This window comes from Centruroides vittatus, unplaced genomic scaffold (assembly GCF_030686945.1).
Source record: "Centruroides vittatus isolate TY-2023 unplaced genomic scaffold, ASM3068694v2 contig_874, whole genome shotgun sequence".
NCBI classification, from domain to species: Eukaryota; Metazoa; Arthropoda; class Arachnida; order Scorpiones; family Buthidae; genus Centruroides; species Centruroides vittatus.
The window spans coordinates 1,793,742-1,812,882 of NW_027122566.1; the positions used below are offsets into that span (position 1 = coordinate 1,793,742).

The window sequence follows — 19,141 nt, forward strand, 5'->3', positions numbered from 1 at the left end:
GGCCCATTATGGGTTCGGCCAGGCCCACAATGGGGCGACCGGGTGGTGAGGGACGGGGCCCGACATATCCGAACGGACCACCCCCCGAAAAATTCCTGGGGATTATTCGACCCGTTCGGATTCGATCCCGGGTCCCCCGGAGCGGTAGGCTGCCGCCTTGACCGCTCGGCCATCCGGCCGTCGATGGCGTGTAGGTTAGAATGTATCGGGCATTAATGTTATTGTTTAGTTAATTATGTTATATTCGTATTCGCGTATATTTTAATATTTTTTACGATATTTTAAAATGATTTACGAAACGTTTAATTGAAACTTATCGTATTTAATGAAAGAGTTATTTATCTATTTCTAGAAGACGAGTAACTAATATATAATTTATTTTATATATAAAGCAAAGAATGAGCATTTCTCATTATATGCAAAAGATAACATTTGAAATCACGTTAATTTTTAAAATATTGACAAAAACAACAGCAACAAATTATCACAAAACTTCACAAATAGAAACCTCCCAATAATATATTTGAACTGTTCCACAACTGGGGAGAAACTAGACCATATGTCCCCACTAAAGTATATCCTTAGGGTACTATTCAGTCTACAAATACGTAGTAAAAACAAAATTTTAGTGCTTAATTAAAGAGTTAAAAAGATCGATTGCAAATAAAATAACTTATAAGTTATAACTTACATCTAAATACCAACAACTGCCGAATCATATCGGGCTATTTACGGCTATTACATAAATTATAAACCAATTTGGCACTAAAGGTAGACGTTAGGCGCCATCTCATATTAACTTTAATAATTATAACTTAATTAATTTATTTAAATAATTTAGACCTACTGAAAGAAAAAATCGTAGTGACAGCGGGCCAATGGAGAGCAAGGTGCGCGATCCTTGCCATAATGCGGTTTGCGTGCCAATTTTCGTACGTGCGTTAATCAAGCCGAATATTCGGCCATTCGGCCACGCTCCTGGCCGTGTATTCGGCCTGAGACCGAACAAGGACGACGCCAGCCAATTGGTAAGGGGGGAGCAAGATGATGTAAATTGATAGAGGATATGAATTGTATGTAGGTAAAATAAAAACGATTCATAAAGTTTTAATCATTCACTATGTACCGGAAAAGAAATATCTCAAATAAAACATTTTCTTTAACTTACAAGAAGCCTAAGAAGATTATTTTAATTAAAACTTAGCATTTAAATAACTTTTTCGAATATCTAGGGGAGGGCAGCTGCCCCTCTGCCCCTCCCCTGGCGACGCCCTTGAGGCCGAATACACTATTCGTTACATCACTAGTTTTTTTTTTTTATTTGTAGAACTATATTGCTTTTCGTAATAATTATTGAAGTATATATTTAATTATTTTCTTGGGGTTTATCTACGCTACATGTGCAAATAAGATTGGTGGAATGTGTTTTACATATTGGGTATAGATTGGATGTACAGAAATGGCAGTGTCCTTCTCCTGAAGGAAAACAAATTGTTGCGGCTACAAAGAAATTCATGATAGACAGATTTAAGTCAGAACCAGGACACTCCGAAGCAAGGAGGAAGAAATATTAACGATGGCAACGGTGCTAGATATTTTTTAATTCTGATGTGGCTTCTAATATGACGGGTTGATCAATTGAGCGATTTCGTATAATATTGCGCACTTTGACCTGTGGGTACGAGATAAATATATCTGCCTTTAAAGAGTATTGTGACGAGACTGCAAATTTGTATGTTTGTATAATTGGTATCCAATGCCAGTTACTCTTCACAAAAACTTACTTATACATGGTCCAGCAGTAATACAAAACTTTTTGCTTCCAATTGGACAGATGTCTAAAGAAGCACAGGAGTATTGCCATAACGAATTCCGGAAACTGCTTCTACAACACCCAAGAAAAGAGTCAGGAATCCAAGCAAACAAAGATTTACTAAATAATATTCTGATAACATCAGACATCTCCAAAAAGAAAACAAGAAAAGCATACAAAAGTAGTTATTAATTCTGAGGTAATAAAGTTGATACAGGCTCCAAATATCTAAACAGCAGCAACACACCAGAAAATGATAGGATTCTCTTGGTAATGAGGCTACCGATTCTGACGATAGAAATAGTTGTGATAGTATGTAATGTATAAAATTACGTTTCTTTTATGCTTTAAGATTTATTCTAATTGTTTTAAATATATTTTGATTACAATTAAACTGTATCATTCGTAATATAATTTTGTCCCGCTAGATTCGCAAAATCTTACACTGTGCGCCGGTCCGCAGAAAAATATTTGACCGAATGGCGCTAACAGCAGTTGACACAGGTAATCTGGAGTTCCTGTACAGTACGTAGTTTGTGACGTACAATAACTCTAAATAAGTGTATATAAGCGTAATGAATAAGCATAATTTGTATAATATAGTTTGCGCACGACGTATTTTGTTATAAAAACGTCCGTTATAACATATCAGCATAAGTTTCACGTTATTTTATAAATTTGCGAAACCAATCATATTTGATCCTTTTTTGACATCAATGCATCATCGTTACACACACAAATAAGAACGCGCTTGGGTTGTCGGCCATATTGTTTTTTCTTCGGTACGTGTATTTGCAGTCTCGCATTTAGTTATCGTCTGTTATTTAATTGTTAATACGATGAAATAATCTTCGATATCTACACGAGAAAACAAAGCGCGAGTTTCAATGGCGTCCGTGTTTAATTTTTACAACATAACGGGCTTAGATGCGCAAACGCCGTATAACGTGGTTTATAATTATAATGTCAAGTAAATACAACGTAAAATACGTCGTGCGTAAACTCTGTAATTACTCGGTCCGCGATAAAAGATGGAGAAATCTGTAAATAATTTAAATGTACGTTTAAGAAAAATAAACCCTATAATCAAACTTTATTGCGTTAACCTGATCACAGTTCTGCAATTATTACATTTAATATTTAAATACTAGCGTGGTTGAGGCCGAAGTTTTAAAAGCGAAAACGTTTATGTCGGACGTTCAGTGCCGCTTTCCTGTAAGCCTAGAAGAATGGTGTTTGGAAAGTCAGTGGAATCATGCTCGACGTTCCAAACACCATTGTCAAACTTCTAGGCTTACAGGAAAGCGGCGCTGAACGTCCGACGTACACGTTTCGCGTTTAAAACTTCGGCCTGAACCTCGCCACTTCCCCATCTGATTCTACCTGCGCCCGTTTCGAATTTTCCCATTAAAAAAACCATTAATTTGTAACGCCATCTACTGGAGATCGCATGCATAACCAGAGGTTACAATCATGCACAATGTTTTGTATTTGACGTAACCTACATGCTTAAAAATTATTTTCAATGTATGTTCTTTTGTACCCTTATCTAAAGGAGATAAGTGGGTCTAATCGTAATTTCTTTAATTATTAGCCTGGAATCTTTTATCTGAAATAAAAAAAACTGGTAAATCTGTAAATTATTAAAGAAATGATATAGTAAAACTTCACAAATACACTTTAATCAAGAAGTAACAGACTACAAAACCTTAGAAAATTCTTACATTGCTGAAACTTAGTAAATGATTACAGCATTATTGCATATATAATTATAACATGAAATTGTATACATAATAACTGTAAAGTTATTCAATTAACAATTAAAAATTTTCAGAACTGAATTTTAATAGTAAATAATAAATAGGTTAATTTACAGTTTAAATTGAATCAAGAAAATCATTTATATTTTTTTAATGGAATTGTTTACCAAAAAACAGCATTATAAAATTCCAAACAAACAAAATTTCACAGGTTACCTTTTAAATTTTTAATTTACAATATATTCTTTCTATAGTTATTATTTTATTTGAATTTATATATAAAAACAAGCTACAGGAAGGCACAGTTGAAATGGCTATTATGTAAATGACACGACTCACAGAGTTTTTAATTGCGGGATAGGAATAGGTGCATTACTTTCCATATTATAAACTACTAAACAAATTATTATTATTAAAATAAAAGCAACGACAAATACAACTTTGGTTGTTTTCGATTTTTGAGCAGGTTCTTGTTTATTCAAAATGGAAGTTTTGGCTTCACCATAGATATTTGATTTGTTTTTTGCATTTTTCAAATCTGCTCTGTAACTACTTCTGGCAAGATTTGTTGGATCGAAATACATGCCTTCTCTCTTAAAAGGAGTATCTGAAGATGTGCGATATCTAAATTCGGTGGAAGTGATGGTGCTGCTGCTGCTGCTGCTGCTACTGGTGATGTTGCTGTGACTGCTGCTATTTCGATACTGAAATTTTGGCGGTGATATTACTTTTGTTTCTGGATAATATTTGGGAGGCGGAGTATCTATTTCTGTTTCGTCTTGTTCAGAATGTTCAGAAGTATCACTTCCGACAAGACTGTTAAGTTTTTGCAATAACTTTCGTTCATAAACAGAACGAGTGCTTTGAACAATTGGTCCTACAGGACCACCTAAATCTTTTAATTTCTGGTAGAGCTCCTCATCTGAAAGTTGTTTGATGGTAACTTCATTTAATTCGGTTTCAGCCATTATCAATGAATTTGTTGAGACGAATATTAAACAGTTTTTTTTAAATACATAGAGTACTTTGGTTTATTTCTGATATTCTATCTGTAATAAATAAAACAAAGTTGTAAGCCATACACAGAATTTAAATAACATCAATAAATGAAAATTATTAGTACTTAAATACGGATATTTAAATATAATTTCATTTATGTTCAATATTTATGCAAATCAAAGTATCAATTAACAAATTTCAAAACATAAGGAAAATGTTTAAACATACTACATGATTGTACAAATAGTAGAACCCAATTATCTGAAATAATGTGGACTTGATAACTGAAAACTTGGATAAAACAGTTAGCCAGGATCATTTCACATTAAAAATTACAATGGAAGGAATATCTAATATATACAGTGCACTGTATATATTAGATATTCCTTTGTATTGGTTAACTATTAGTGTTATAATTATTATGTTGGTGCCATGTTTGTAAGCTGATGAGTGAACCTTGTACCCGAAATGCATCCTTACCTAAATTTGAAATGTGATTATTAAAGACTAACTTTTTGTAAAAGATTTGGTCCTTCTTTCTGTTGGCCTTGGTCTGATAAGCCCTCCAAATTGTTAAATCCTATTTATTAGGTTATCTAACTCTATCTAATTCAATTACTTTTAATATCAAATTTTAATATTAGCAGTAACTGATTTATTAATTAAGAAGGCTGTTTCTTTTTCAACCTCCAATGGTCCATAAAACAAAGATAAATGTAAATTGGTAATAAATTCATTTTGTTAAAGTTAGGTACAAACATGGTTACTTTTCGACATAATCACCATGAAGATTGAGTAATTTGTCTATTTGTGGAGAGCTTTGAAATCTTCTCTTCAATGTTGCCACCAGTGAATTGAGATGGCCTTAATGACATTATTTTGAAGATTGTCCTTAGTGTCAAACCTCTACCCTCTTAGCCATGTTTTCAGTTCAGGAAAGAGATGGAAGTCTTCACATGTTAAAAAGTTCCAAGCAGGGTGGAAGTCTGAAAGGTAGAAGTCTTCACCATTTTTAAACACCCAGCATGTAGCCTCAATTTAGTGCCGAGCGATTTCCACTCTTTCTTGAACTGAAAACGTGGCTAGGAGGGTAGAGGTTCGACTTTAATGATGATCTTCAGAACAACGTTAGGGCCAATCTCAAGTCACTGGCGGCAACATTCTATGAAGAGGGGATTTCAAAGCTCTCCACAGATAGACAAATGCCTCAATCTTCACGGTGATAAGTAACCATGTTTATACCCAACTTTTCGTAATAAATTCATTTTGATATTTACATTTGTCTTTGTTTAATGGACCATAGGAGATTGAAAAAGAAACAACCCTCATATTAAATTTATTAATTGTTAGAATGATTTAGCATACTACTCATATTATTAATGTAGTGATCTATTCATCATGTCAATAATTGATTAATTTAGAACAATTTAACTGTCTGGTAAAGTATATCTTAATCTTACTTTAATTATACAGACAGACAATAACACAGACAAATATTTAAAAGTGTTTCCTTTTATTTTACAATAGACATTGAAAGTTAATCCTAAATTTCTAATATAAAAATATAAACCATGAAAAAATATATATATTTTTAAATAGAAACAATGAAAAGCAGATCAATAATTTTGAAGATACTATAGTAATAATAATAACTCTCCTGTATCATCACTCGGTCGTAGTAGGCGAGCCCACTAATTTTACTGATCCATAGAGCAATGCAGGCTGGAGCACAAGTTTGTGATAGGGACACCCATGCCAGTAAGATCTATGGGGAGAAATGAAGCTAAGAGTGACCACACCCACATTCTGTGGAGCTATTTATTATGGTAATAATCCGATCAAACTCTGATACCTTCTTGGACGTCGCCCGGGTTAACAAGGTCTGTATTCATGGTTAGACAGAGACTCACGTTCGAAAAAGAGGCCACAGTCTCCCTTGGTTACCAGTGGCGAAAGCAGCACCAGCCCAAGCATGGCCACTGCAATACCCACACCAGATATGAGAAACTGGCCAAATCTTGATGTTACTAGAGCAATCCAGCCACAGATTACTAAGGCAGGTAAACCACACCAACAGATGAAATGGACATCAGAAATGAATGAGTTTATCATCCGTACTTACATCACAAAACTCTAAACAAACACGACAGCATATAGACACCATAAATTCACACAACAATTCTGTCACCAAACAAAAGGTTGTTGATCAAAAAAGAACAATTATATAAAATTACCTTATCTGACAAACAACACTTGAACTTATCAAACAACAGGTTGCTGATCAAATACATCAACAGACAGAAACATTTAACATTAATGAAGATCACGTAACCTGTCAGGATAATCCAGCAACAAGTGATGATAACAGCACATGCACAACTACCACTAATGATATTACAGACACTTCCTTATCCACCACTGATAACAGACATAGATTTAGTTAATACTCTCTCACTTTTATTTTAGGACACACTCACTAAATAGACAGGTACAGATCCCACACAAAGACCACAAATACCAAAAATCAACATGTTGAAGGTAGTAGAAAAAACAGCAAATTATGTAAACACTCACTCACTACCACACTATATCCCATTTAATTTCTACACTCTCATAAATTAGTTTATGCTGGGGCAGTCACAGTAGTGACACACCATGGACTGAAAATATAATCACAGACAGATACACACAAAACACAATTCTATCACAAGCCTGCCTGGCAGAAGAATAGAAACACAAATAAATGACATTAGACAGTAATTAAGCAGGCTGACACAATAGACTAAAAACAACATAACACCCAAATTAAAGAAACAACTCAAAAAACATTTTTCAAGAAAATCAAAACACACACATTACAGAATACATTGATACACTAAAACAAAAACTCGCAGCCAAAGCACATAGACTCAAATGTTACAAAACATGTTCACTATGAAAACAACAAAATAAATTATTTACAAAAACTCTTTCACAAACAAAGTACCAAAACAACCACTGATACAACCTCACAGTGGTACACCAACAGAAGAACAACTTACAACTTGTTGGTCTAGTGCTGTTATACACAATGCTAATGCAGGCTGGGATCAAGGAGGAGAACAAAAACTTGATCATCATACCAACTATGCCCTGTGATGAAATAAATGTACAGTACATGACATCCAATACTCTGTTAACAGAACACATAACTGGAAAACAACTGGTGCAGAAACATTCACAATTTCTGGTACAAAAAGTTTACATCATTGCACCAGGAACTAGCTAAACACCTAACACACATCATCATCAATCCACAAGACAAGACCACATCACTATTTATCTATCAATCCACAATTTTAGCATAATATTAAATATTACAATATCCAATTATCATACTAATAAACACTCAAGGTTCTTATAGGTTACATTTATAAGCAATAAGTTTTCCTAATAGTGGATATTATACATTGTATAGGAACTGTATTTTCTTTAATATATAATATACAGCAATAAAAATGTTGTAGTAGCACTGTCCAACTTATATAACAAGAATGAAAATAAACAAATGAAATAGTAAACCCACTCTAGCAATTTGTTAAGAATACGTTCATAAAATTGCACTGAAACTTTTTTTTTTAAACTCACTAAACTGCACAACCACAATATAGTGTATACAATGGCACTGAAACAAAAACAGGTACCATAAATAAAATACTCTCTACTTCTCAGTTTTGTGAAAAATTCAAAAGTCACATGTGTGCTTCAAAGAATTCACAATACCAGGATTATTTGCTTCAGATACATAAATAGGTACTAAAGAACAGCATTCATTATTACAAAAGCTCAGATATAGGGTATTCACTTAACATTTATCCAAATGAAAAAAAGATCTTTCCAGCATTGTATGAGTATATGTATGTAGTGAATTCATTTTACTGTAACATTATAGTGAATGTTTTGCTTTGGAACAATTGTGCAATTTGTGTAAATCACAAAATCGTTCCAAAGCAAACTATGAATTTTCCCATCTCTCCAGAGTGCAATAACAACAGATGGGAATCATTTAAGATTTAGCACAAAATACTGAGAATTTCTAACTGTAAAGAATAAACACTAATATTGCATATCACAAATAAAAACAAAAATAGTTAGCATATGCAGTCAAACCTGTTTTTATGCGGTCTTTTTTTGTGCGATTTTTTATTTGTGTGGTATAGTTGGCGACTAGTCTCGTGCGATTCATCATGTCTCACGTTGACTTATTATAGCATAAATTAAAGTGACCAACTATTTTTTGTTCAAAAAGAGTACACTTTGCCGTACATACTACGCATGCGTCAAGACCCAAGCATGCCGTACATACTGCACATCAAAGATCAGCCTGGGGATTACGTACACAAATATTGGAGAGATAGATATATCCATCTCTTTTCACAAATGTAATTTTGACGTTGTTAGAAAAAGAGGTCTGTAGTATCTATCTATCTCTCCAGGTACATAATACGGCCTCTCAATTGTGCCGGAAACGGCATAGCCATATGTGCGCACGAAATTCAAATCACTGTCAAAATAATTTTAAATATTTAATTAATAAAATTGAAATAAAATAATCTAAAAAAATGTTTTAGAAATACAAATGAGTATAAAATTATACAAATGAGTACTTTCAGAGTACAGGATTTGAAAAGAGTACGGTTTGCAAAAAAAGAGTACAAAACTCAGTAAATGAGTACAGTTGGTCACCTTACATAAATGAACTTATTATAGTAATATTATTGCATGAATATGCAAAAAATGAAATAATTTATTTTTTAAGTCAAAAAAACAGCACCTGGACAAAAATATGTAAAACAGACAATAGACGAGACGATGCAGTCAAGTGCTGACATCTGTTGTCAATAAATTCTATTTCGTACAGTTTTGAGTTATTTTCTATGTGAGACTTTTTTTAATTCTGTTGCGAAAACTATTTTTTATAGCCACTCGTGAAGTTTCGTGCAATTTTTTTTATGCGTTTTTTTTATGCGGTCCCTATCCACCGCATAAAAACAGGTTTGACTGTAGTTGCTATAGTACAGTACACGTTCAAAAACAATAGTATACAAAATGCAATATTATTACAAATTGCCTTGCTGCTTCACATATGCTTGTGTGTGGATATGCATGACAACAAAACTTTCATGTCATTAAGACAATGGTGATCCAGGATGGTCCCCCTGTGCTACTGGATATCATCAAGAAGTGTATTATGTTTAAAATCATTGTATGCATAAGTCCCGATGCATCTGGAAAATGCTTAAGGAATCTACACACTTCTTGTTCATTTCATCTCATTCCTTAACCACTCAGCAGTGAGTGATGAATATATTCATCAAGGGTGATCGTGTGGCAGTGGCGAGAAACAAATATATTCGCTTAATTCTTTTGGGGTATTGCCAAAAACTATCGTAAAAAAAAAATTCACATAAAAAATGAATTATGTAACAATAAAAAAAGACTTTTCTTTACTAAACATAACTGTTTACAAAATCTTTTTCCGAAATGGTAATGAGAAAAAACACGTGAAAAATACTTTAAAAATTTCCCACATTTCTTCTCCACAACTAAGTGGTAGTGCCACATCTGACTGTTCCACTGTTGAAAGGTTAATAAAGTATAATTAATTTGCAGCAGTATTCATGGGTATGAGACATTGACACAATGCTCTACTAATTAGTAGACTGTATGATGCTGGCTCTTTTATAAAGCAATTGTAAAATTGCATTTTTCATTTTCATATTTTTTTATATTTGGAAACTTTACTTATTACTTTGTAATTTATACATCTCTTTTTGAATGAATTAATTTATTTTACTGTAAACATAGTAGAACTAATGCACCATATGAATATACTTGTGTGCAATGCCAGAAAGATCTCTCGTCCCTGGATAAATGCTAAAGTGAACAGTTCTGTATATGTATACATGCATACATTCATAAAAATTTTAAAAATATAATATAATTTTATTAATGCTTGTATTATTATGTATTTATTGATGTTTTGTTTTATAGTTTAACATTTCTATTTTTATTGACTGGACCTTTGCGTAATTAGAGACCTTTAAAAACTTGTTTAAAGAAAAGAAACACTTGTGGAACCATTCTATTCCAAAATTTTTTAGGAGCAAATTTCATTTTTATTCTTTTTTAACATTTGCCATTATTATTTAGCTATTATTTATCTTTGTTACAAAAGCACAAAAATTAATTTATTATTTGCCATTTACTCCATCTGTAATAATATTAATTCATATTAATATATTCTTTTGTTGGATGTTAATTTTATGTATATAGTTTGTTATTTTACTTTGCATATTTCCAAAACACTAAAAATTTAAGTCATTAACAACTTAGTCCATGTTATTATTATTATTATTATGTTGAGTTAAGTGAGATATACTCAGTTAACACTGGTGGCTGTGCACTATGCCGGACCAAAGTCAAGGCATAATGACCAAAACAGAAATTAAAGAAGTGTATCAGTGTGTGTGTCTGTATTCAGGAATTTTCTCACAATATGACATGTATTCAATATAGTGGCCTTCTGTAGTGTGATGTATGTGCTTCTATTCAATTGTAATGTGCCCAGGCTTTTGTGTAGTGTGTGTGGTATGACACCTGTAGAGGAGAAAACAACAGGTACAATAAGCACCCTATCCATCCTCCACAGATGCCTTATTTCCTGGGCGAGTTCTGTGTACTTGCTAATTTTTTCAGTGCATGCGTTTTGTATATTGTGAGTGTTTGGAATGGATATGTCTATAATGTATGTGATGTCTGGTCTGTTGTGGTAAATTGTTTTATCTGTGATTATGGCTCTGTCGTAGTACATTTTGTGCGTGTTGTTTTCCAATACTGTCTGTGGAATGTATTTGTAGTATGGTTCGTGGATATCTACTAATTTGTGTTTCTTTACAAGCTCTTGGTGTATTATATTTGCTACTTGATTATGTCTGTAAATAATCTGTCTGTGCCAAGAGCTTGCAACCAGAGGTGATGTGTTGTATAGTTTCTGGCATGATGTGACATTTTCTGCACGTGTCATTCGTGAGTGTTGCATCTTTGAGTATGTGTTTTCTGTAGTTTTTAGTATTTATGACCTGATTTTGTATGGCAATCATGAATCCATCTGTCTCCCCAAAGAAGCATCCCTGAGTTAACCAGCTGTTTGATGCAGTTTTGTCAACAAAATCCTGGGCCAGATCATAAGGATGCCTGCCATGGAGTGCCTTTCGAGCACACGATTGCTTAATGGTGTCTATGCTTTTTATATGTTGTGTTGTGTCCATATGATGTGAGTGTAAGTTTAATGGTGTGTTATTTGAGTCTGCTAGAGTTACTGCTTTATGTAATTGTGATGTTTCTTGTTTATTGTAGAAAAACTCTCGCAGTGACTGTATTTGTTTGTAGTGAAGGTTAACTATGTCAATCAGGCCACGTCCGCCATCTTTACGTGGAAGGGTTAATCTTTCTGTGGTGGATTTAGGATGATGTTGTTTATGCTTAGTAAGTGTTGTTCTTGTTTTCCTTTGGAGTTGCTCGAGATCTGTGTGAGTCCAATGTATAACTCCAAAAGAATAAGTGAGTACTGGAATGACATACGTGTTTATTGCTTTAACTGTGTGTTTTGCATTTAACTGTGTTCTGAGAATAGCATTTAACCTACTTTGGTATTCTTTAATTAATCTTTGCTTTATTTGTGTATGTTCTGTTAGTTTGGCCTGTTGGAATCCTAAATACTTGTAGAACTCGCCCTCTTTCATGGATTCAATAACATTCCATTTCCAAGTGCAAAATCTTCTTTCTTCAGGATTCCTTTTTCTATGTGAAGTGTTTTGCATTTATCTAGGCCAAATTCCATTTGTATGTCCTTGGTGTATGAATGTGTGATTTGTAGGAGTTGATAAAGTTGTTTTTGTGTGGATGCATAAAGTTTTATGTCATCCATGTACATGAGATGCGACAGTGTATACTGTGTTGTTTTTTCATGTCTGATATTGTAACCATATTGCGTGTTGTTTAACATGTTGGATAATGGGTTCAGAGCTAAGCAGAACCAGAGAGGACTCAAGGAATCTCCTTGAAAAATTCCTCACCTAATAAAAATTTGGTTTGTTTGTATGGAAGTGTTACTAACCCTGAGATGTAGTGTTGTTCTCCAGTGCTGCATAGTGTTTTGGAAGAATGTAATGAGTGATGGATGTATTTTGTACATGTGTAGAATATGTAGCAGCCAACTGTGTGGAACACTGTCAAATGCTTTTCTGTAGTCTATATATGCCATGTGTATGTTTCTGTGTTGTTTGTGTGCTTGCCGTAGAATGACTGAATCTATGAGTAACTGTTCTTTGCATCCCTTGTGATTTTTATGGCAACCTTTTTGTTGTTCCGTTAGAATGTCATATTCTTCAATATGTTTGTATATTTTGTTTGCGATACAGGATGTCAATAATTTGTACAGTGTTGGAAGACATGTAATTGGTCTGTATTGTGTGGGGTCTGTGGTATTGTTGTTTTTAGGTTTCATGTAGGTGATGCCCTGAGTAAGAAAATTTGGCATGTCTTGTGGATTGATGATGATGTGTGTTAGGTGTTTAGCTAGTTCCTGGTGCAGTGATGTAAACTTTTTGTACCAGAAATTGTGAATGTTGTCTACACCAGGTGTCTTCCAGTTGTGTGTTCTGTTAACAGTGTATTGGAAATCATGTATGTTTATTTCAGCACAGGGCATAGTTGGTATGTTGTGCAAGTTTCTGTTCTCCTCCTCGATCCAGCCTGCTTCAGCATTGTGCTTGACAGCACTGGACCAAAGAGAAGACCAATATGTTGTGAGTTCTTCTGTTGGTGTGCCACTGTGCTGTGTATCAGTGTTTGCTTTGTTATTAATTTGTCTGTAAGAAGAGTTTTTCATTGTTTGTAAATAATTTATTTTGTTGTTTTCATAGTGTACATGTTTTGTATCGTTTGAGTCTATATGCTGTAACCTATGGAGAGCTACAACTCACAGAATCTGTAATTGCCAAACTGCAATAAAATCATTGCACTTTATGTATAAACTTCTCTGTATTGCCCGAATTTCTTTGACAACCTGTTCAATATAGTAACAATGTCAAATTTCCCATCAGAAAATTTTAGAACTAAATTTATTTGTGAAATCAAAATTAACTACTAATAATTATTAAATACTGAGTAAGCAGTAGAAGTAGAGTGTCTACCCCTGGTGTCAAATTATTCAGTATTTAATAATTATTAGTTGGGGGAATATAGCCTGATTTAATCTGGTTATCATTTGGCTTTGAAGTATGCCCACCAAATTTGGTTGCACTTAGTCATTTAGTTCTTTCTACAGAGCTTTAAACTCTAAATGCCTCATGTTATAATTAAACATGAGGCATTTAGAGCTCTGAATGTTTGATAATTTTTTTAATCGTTCTTAATGCCTGTATTTAGAATTACATCTGAATACCTGTGAATTATTCAATGTTTTTTACTAATGTGTCATTTAGTAAATCAAAAGTCAAAGAATATTACTGTTATTACCAAAATCATTATTTGACTTTGTGCATAGAAAATGTCATTCTTAATATAAATATACAGAAAAAATAGATTATGTAAATTATAACATAAAATCTACATATATAAATCAAGGAGTTCAGCTAAAAAATATATATATTTTTTAGCTAAATTCATTTAAATCCACTGAGAAATCAAGGAGTTCAGCTAAAAAATATATATATTTTTTAGCTGAACTCCTTGATTTCTCAGTGGATTTAAATGAATTATATACAATAAGCTTTTTGTTTTTGGATCTGATTATCCATTTTGGAGTTATCAGGTTACAAACTCCTGAAATTTTCTTATCATTTTGTAAAGTAATGTAAAAACATAGCTTTGATGTCATGCTGACAAATGTACATAAACAGAGAGAATAACTCAATACAAAACGGCATTACAGAACTTTTTATTTCTTTGCAAGTGCTTTCGACATTCATATAAACATCGTCTTCAGGCACTAACACAAATTGAATGCTTTTTCACACAAATTTCAAGTACAGAAAGGAATGGCCTTAACCAAACAGAACATAAAAATTTTTAAAAATCATGCAGTGTCTACATGCATGCGCTTACAGATGTGGAGACAAACACACAAAAAGATGTGGGGAAGGTGGAGAAAAGCGGTTAGTTGGTATTATTTATTAGCTTGTACAAGTTGATCCAAATATCAGGTAATTCAAGGGTGGGGGAATTGCACAGGGATAACAATGTGATGAAGAGTGCCTTCCCAAATGGGCACCAGACCCCTTTCACCACAGCTCCTAAGCAATACAGAGTGGTCCAAAAGCAGGGTGTGGAGATGCTGTAAGACCATTTTGGATAATTCAATATCACACCTTCCCACTGCCACAGAATGTTGGTACTCAGCTAATCGACAAGACAGCATTCTAGTGGTAGCCCCTATGTAGTAGGTGTGTGTCCCAGTTGTATTTTCTAATGGAACAGAATACACACCTGACTTTTCTAAGATCGAAAGCACATCCCTTATCGTTGCAAGAGAGTCTCTGTAAACTTGGGCATGGAGAGATGGGTAAATACAAGGCATTTTGCCTAAAAATACAACAAATACAGGCTGACAAATGACCACAAAACAATCAAGAACAATGGACTATAGTCCACTCCCTTGGGTTCTGCAAAGTAGTGTTGGGGAAGAACAACCTCTTGACCCTGTTTAGGCCACGCTTGTACTTGGCAGTATCGTAGCCCGCTGCACACACTGCCAAATGGATGGCATCAAGCTCAATGTTGGTAATAACTTGGATAGAAAGTATTAGGAAAGCCCTTCTGATAAGGGGAGCTATGGCCGCATTGACATATTGCTGTGGTTGGAACGCTGTAGCAGGGATTATTGGGAGAATACTGTAGAATGTGGAAAACTGAGAAAACCAAGCACCCCTGGACCTGGAGATGTCCAGATCTATAAACAAAATTTTCCCCGATCTCTTTTTCCCAGGTAAAATTGATAGAGAAGTATATACTCGTGAGGCATTGTTCTAACACTAGAAAGACATCCTTTATGTCCTGCCACACCAAAAGCAAAACCATTTGAGCACCAACTACTTTTCTCCACCTTCTTCACATCTCAGTGTGTTTGTCTCCACATCTCTAAGTGCATGCATGTAGACACTGCGTGATTTTTAAAAAGTTATTTGTTCTAAAACTTTTATGTTCTGTTTGGTTAATGCCATTCCTTTCTGTACTTTAAAATTTGTTTGAAAAAGCATTCAATTTATGTTAGTGCCTGAAGACGATGTTTATACAAATGTCAAAAGCACTTGCAAAGTTTATTTCTTTGCAAGTGCAAGTTAGATAGAGTTAAATAACCTAAATGAATAGGACTTAACAATTTGGAGGGCTTATCACACCAAGGCCGACAGAAAGAAGGACTAGATCTTTTACAAAAAGTTAGTCTTTAATAATCACATTCAAATTTAGGTAAGGATGCATTTCAGGTACAAGGACCCCTCATCAGCTTACAAACGCAATTCCGAAGAATAATGAAAATCGAAAGAGGAAGAAAGAAGAAATGTGTATTAAAAGTACAGGAAAAGTGTCAAGTGAGATAAAACAACACATAATCACAGATTCATGTTCCAATTCAAAGAAATTGAAGAAAAATAAATAAAATGTTAACCTTTCTGCAGTGGGTTAGTCAGATATGGTGCTGTCCCTATGTAGTGGAGAATAAACGTGGGAAATTTTTAAAGTATTTTTCCATGTGTGATTTCCAAAGGGAAATCTAATACAGTGCACTGTATATATTAGATTTCCCTTTGGAAATCACACATGGAAAAATACTTTAAAAATTTCCCACGTTTATTCTCCACTACATAGGGACAGCACCATATCTGACTAACCCACTGCAGAAAGGTTAACATTTTATTTATTTTTCTTCAATTTCTTTGAATTGGAACATGAATCTGTGATTATGTGTTGTTTTATCTCACTTGACACTTTTCCTGTACTTTTAATACACATTTCTTCTTTCTTCCTCTTTCGATTTTCATTATTCTTCGGAATTGCTTTTGGGGCAGAAGGAACATTTTCTGGCTCTTTCCATATTGGTGCATGGCCCACTCCCCAATAAACCTTACCCAAATGCTGAAGAAACAACTCCAAACATTCTACTGGTTTTAGTTTTTCCCATCTCAGAATCTTCTTATACATAAAGGCATATAAATACGAATTGGACAAATCTTCAGTGTAGAGTTGATAAATTCTTTGTTTTTCAAATAACGCCACAAGCTTTTAATTTTTTGTGTATGGATTCCCATAACCAGATCAATGAAATTTTCTGCACATTTCACCATTTCATGTTTAATATTGACTCCTTCTAAATCATTGACATGATTCTATCCTTTCCATTTGTCCGTATATACAATGCTTCCCAAATTTACAAATTTACTAATAACCCAGTTAAGACTAACTCCTGACCTGTCATTTACTTTACATACAAAAAACAAATTATCATCTCGACAAATTCCACCCACAACACACCTGGTTCCTTTCGAAATCCTCCCCTTTTCGTTTTTCCTTTTACTCAAAGCAGCTTCGTCTATCTCGACAATCTTTTTGGTCCACCAATTTTCATCCGTGACAAATTATAAAAAGAAATCATCAGAACATGTCTTATAAAGTTTGCCCAGTCGACAACCATACGACAACTCACACCCAAGGCCAAACAGGTGGCGCTCAACATACACTCAATGCATATTAGATGCCATACGAAAGAAAATATAGTTCCCCACGAAATTTTCCCGAATTTACCCTTAAAGGTTCCTTCAAACGGCAAACAGCTCGTCTTTCGGAATAAAATAAAATCATCATCCTTTCTGTAAATTAATTTATAATGACCTTTGCATTTCGTACAATCTGCATCTAAGGGCTGTAAACCTAACTTTATGGCAAACTTAACATCCGACAAAATTCTTTTATCAACATCTTTCAGGAAAATTGGTAAATAACGAAAAAAAATCCACCGAGGTCCACTTTTGCCATAAAAACTCTTGCCCTTTAAGTAATTCCGACATTACAACAATACAAACAAAAGTATTAATTATTAACTTGGATAAATTTTTACAAAAACACAAAGAAATTAATTTTTTGAAACAATACAGCCATTAGGTGTACCTAACTGCATATTTACCATAAAACTTCTACTCAATAGGTAAATCGTAATGTATTTAAAACCCGTAAAATACGAGCTAAATTGACGTCACAGTGAGTTTTAGTAGTAACACTTGATTACGCTATACTCACATGTATTATAAATGTAATATAAATAATTATTTAATTTAAAAAAAAAAATAAATAATTTATTAATAATTAATGTATAATAAGAAATAAATTACTTTTTCATAAAGCAATTTAATGGTATGACGTTTCATGGCGTTGTTTTCTTTTGTTATTTATTTTTTTAATGGCGGATTAGACCTAAATTTAAACGCTTTAACCGAATTTTATAAGATAATCGGAAATTTTTGTAATATTTATGTAATTCGTATAAATTTTCTCTTTTCTATATTACCTGTTTTTAACTACCTTACCTGAAATAATTAGAAATTTTCAGTTATAATTATGAAGTAAAGCCAAACCACGCCATTACATTCAGATAGGACAATGCGCCATCTAGCGAGTTTTAAGGTGTGGTTGAGTTTCGTTTATTTCATTCAATTTTAAATAGTTTATGCGTTTTATTACATTTATTTCCAGAAAAATGCGGACGTAATTTATGATAGCTCCAAAGTGCAAGAAGCTGTAATGGAAGAATATAATTTGGATTTACAGTTTTCGGAAGCGAGCTCCAGTAACTGAGTATTGTGGCAAAGGCAGGATTCACTTATAAGACGTATGAAAAGTATTTTGTGGAGATGCTAATATGCTGAAGAAAAATATTTTATATTGAGTTTCAGGATGCCCACAATACAAATCTGTGGTAGATGAGTTGCCGTTATAAAGAATTCACTTTTGAATTTTATCCTGCAGTGTTGTGTGATGCTTCGATGGTTACAAACATCGATTTCGAGATGGCGTCGAATGTGCTATTTGTTGAATTCTTTCTATTCTGTGGGCGCTACAGGTTTTTTCCGTTGTGTATTTGATCTCTACAATAAGATAGTTGGATGGTAAAGGAGGATACTAACATATAATCCTCCGTTGAAAAATTTTTGGGGTTTTCTACCCCAGAACTGAAACCCCTACTGCTTCGGCTGTCCGGTAGTAAACTACGTGCTACTAGTCGAAACATTGGCTGGGTATATAGCCGAAGCGTTAAAGGCGTTATCCTACCATTCTGGGAACCCGGAATCAAATTTAGGCTAGCAACCCCAGACATTTTTACGGTATTTTGTTCTACATATATCGAGTACTGTCTCTTACCACTCAGTTGCTCAAGTTGATTACTCTAGGACACCATTGTGATCCTGATTAAACTCACCATGGACGTGGAAAAATGCTCTCTTAACCTACCACTCTGGGGAATGCCGAAACGAAT

At 33.8% G+C, this 19,141-nt stretch overlaps 1 protein-coding gene across 2 annotated transcripts; it reads right to left on the minus strand.

The window, feature by feature from the left end:
- Nucleotides 1-3,473: 3,473 nt before the first annotated feature.
- LOC136982926 (LEM protein 2-like) lies at nt 3,474-18,282 on the minus strand. 2 transcript variants are annotated; one of them, XM_067279502.1, is made up of 2 exons: nt 18,195-18,282; nt 3,474-4,622 (listed from the first exon to the last, which is right to left on the minus strand). In XM_067279502.1, exon 2 carries the CDS (start codon nt 4,539-4,541, stop codon nt 3,909-3,911), a length of 633 nt encoding a protein of 210 aa, XP_067135603.1. In that variant the 5' UTR covers nt 4,542-4,622; nt 18,195-18,282; the 3' UTR covers nt 3,474-3,908. The 2 variants fall into 2 exon arrangements, with proteins under 2 accessions (XP_067135603.1, XP_067135604.1); XM_067279503.1 differs by lacking the exon at nt 18,195-18,282 and adding an exon at nt 18,000-18,062.
- Between the last annotated feature and the right edge of the window lie 859 nt (nt 18,283-19,141).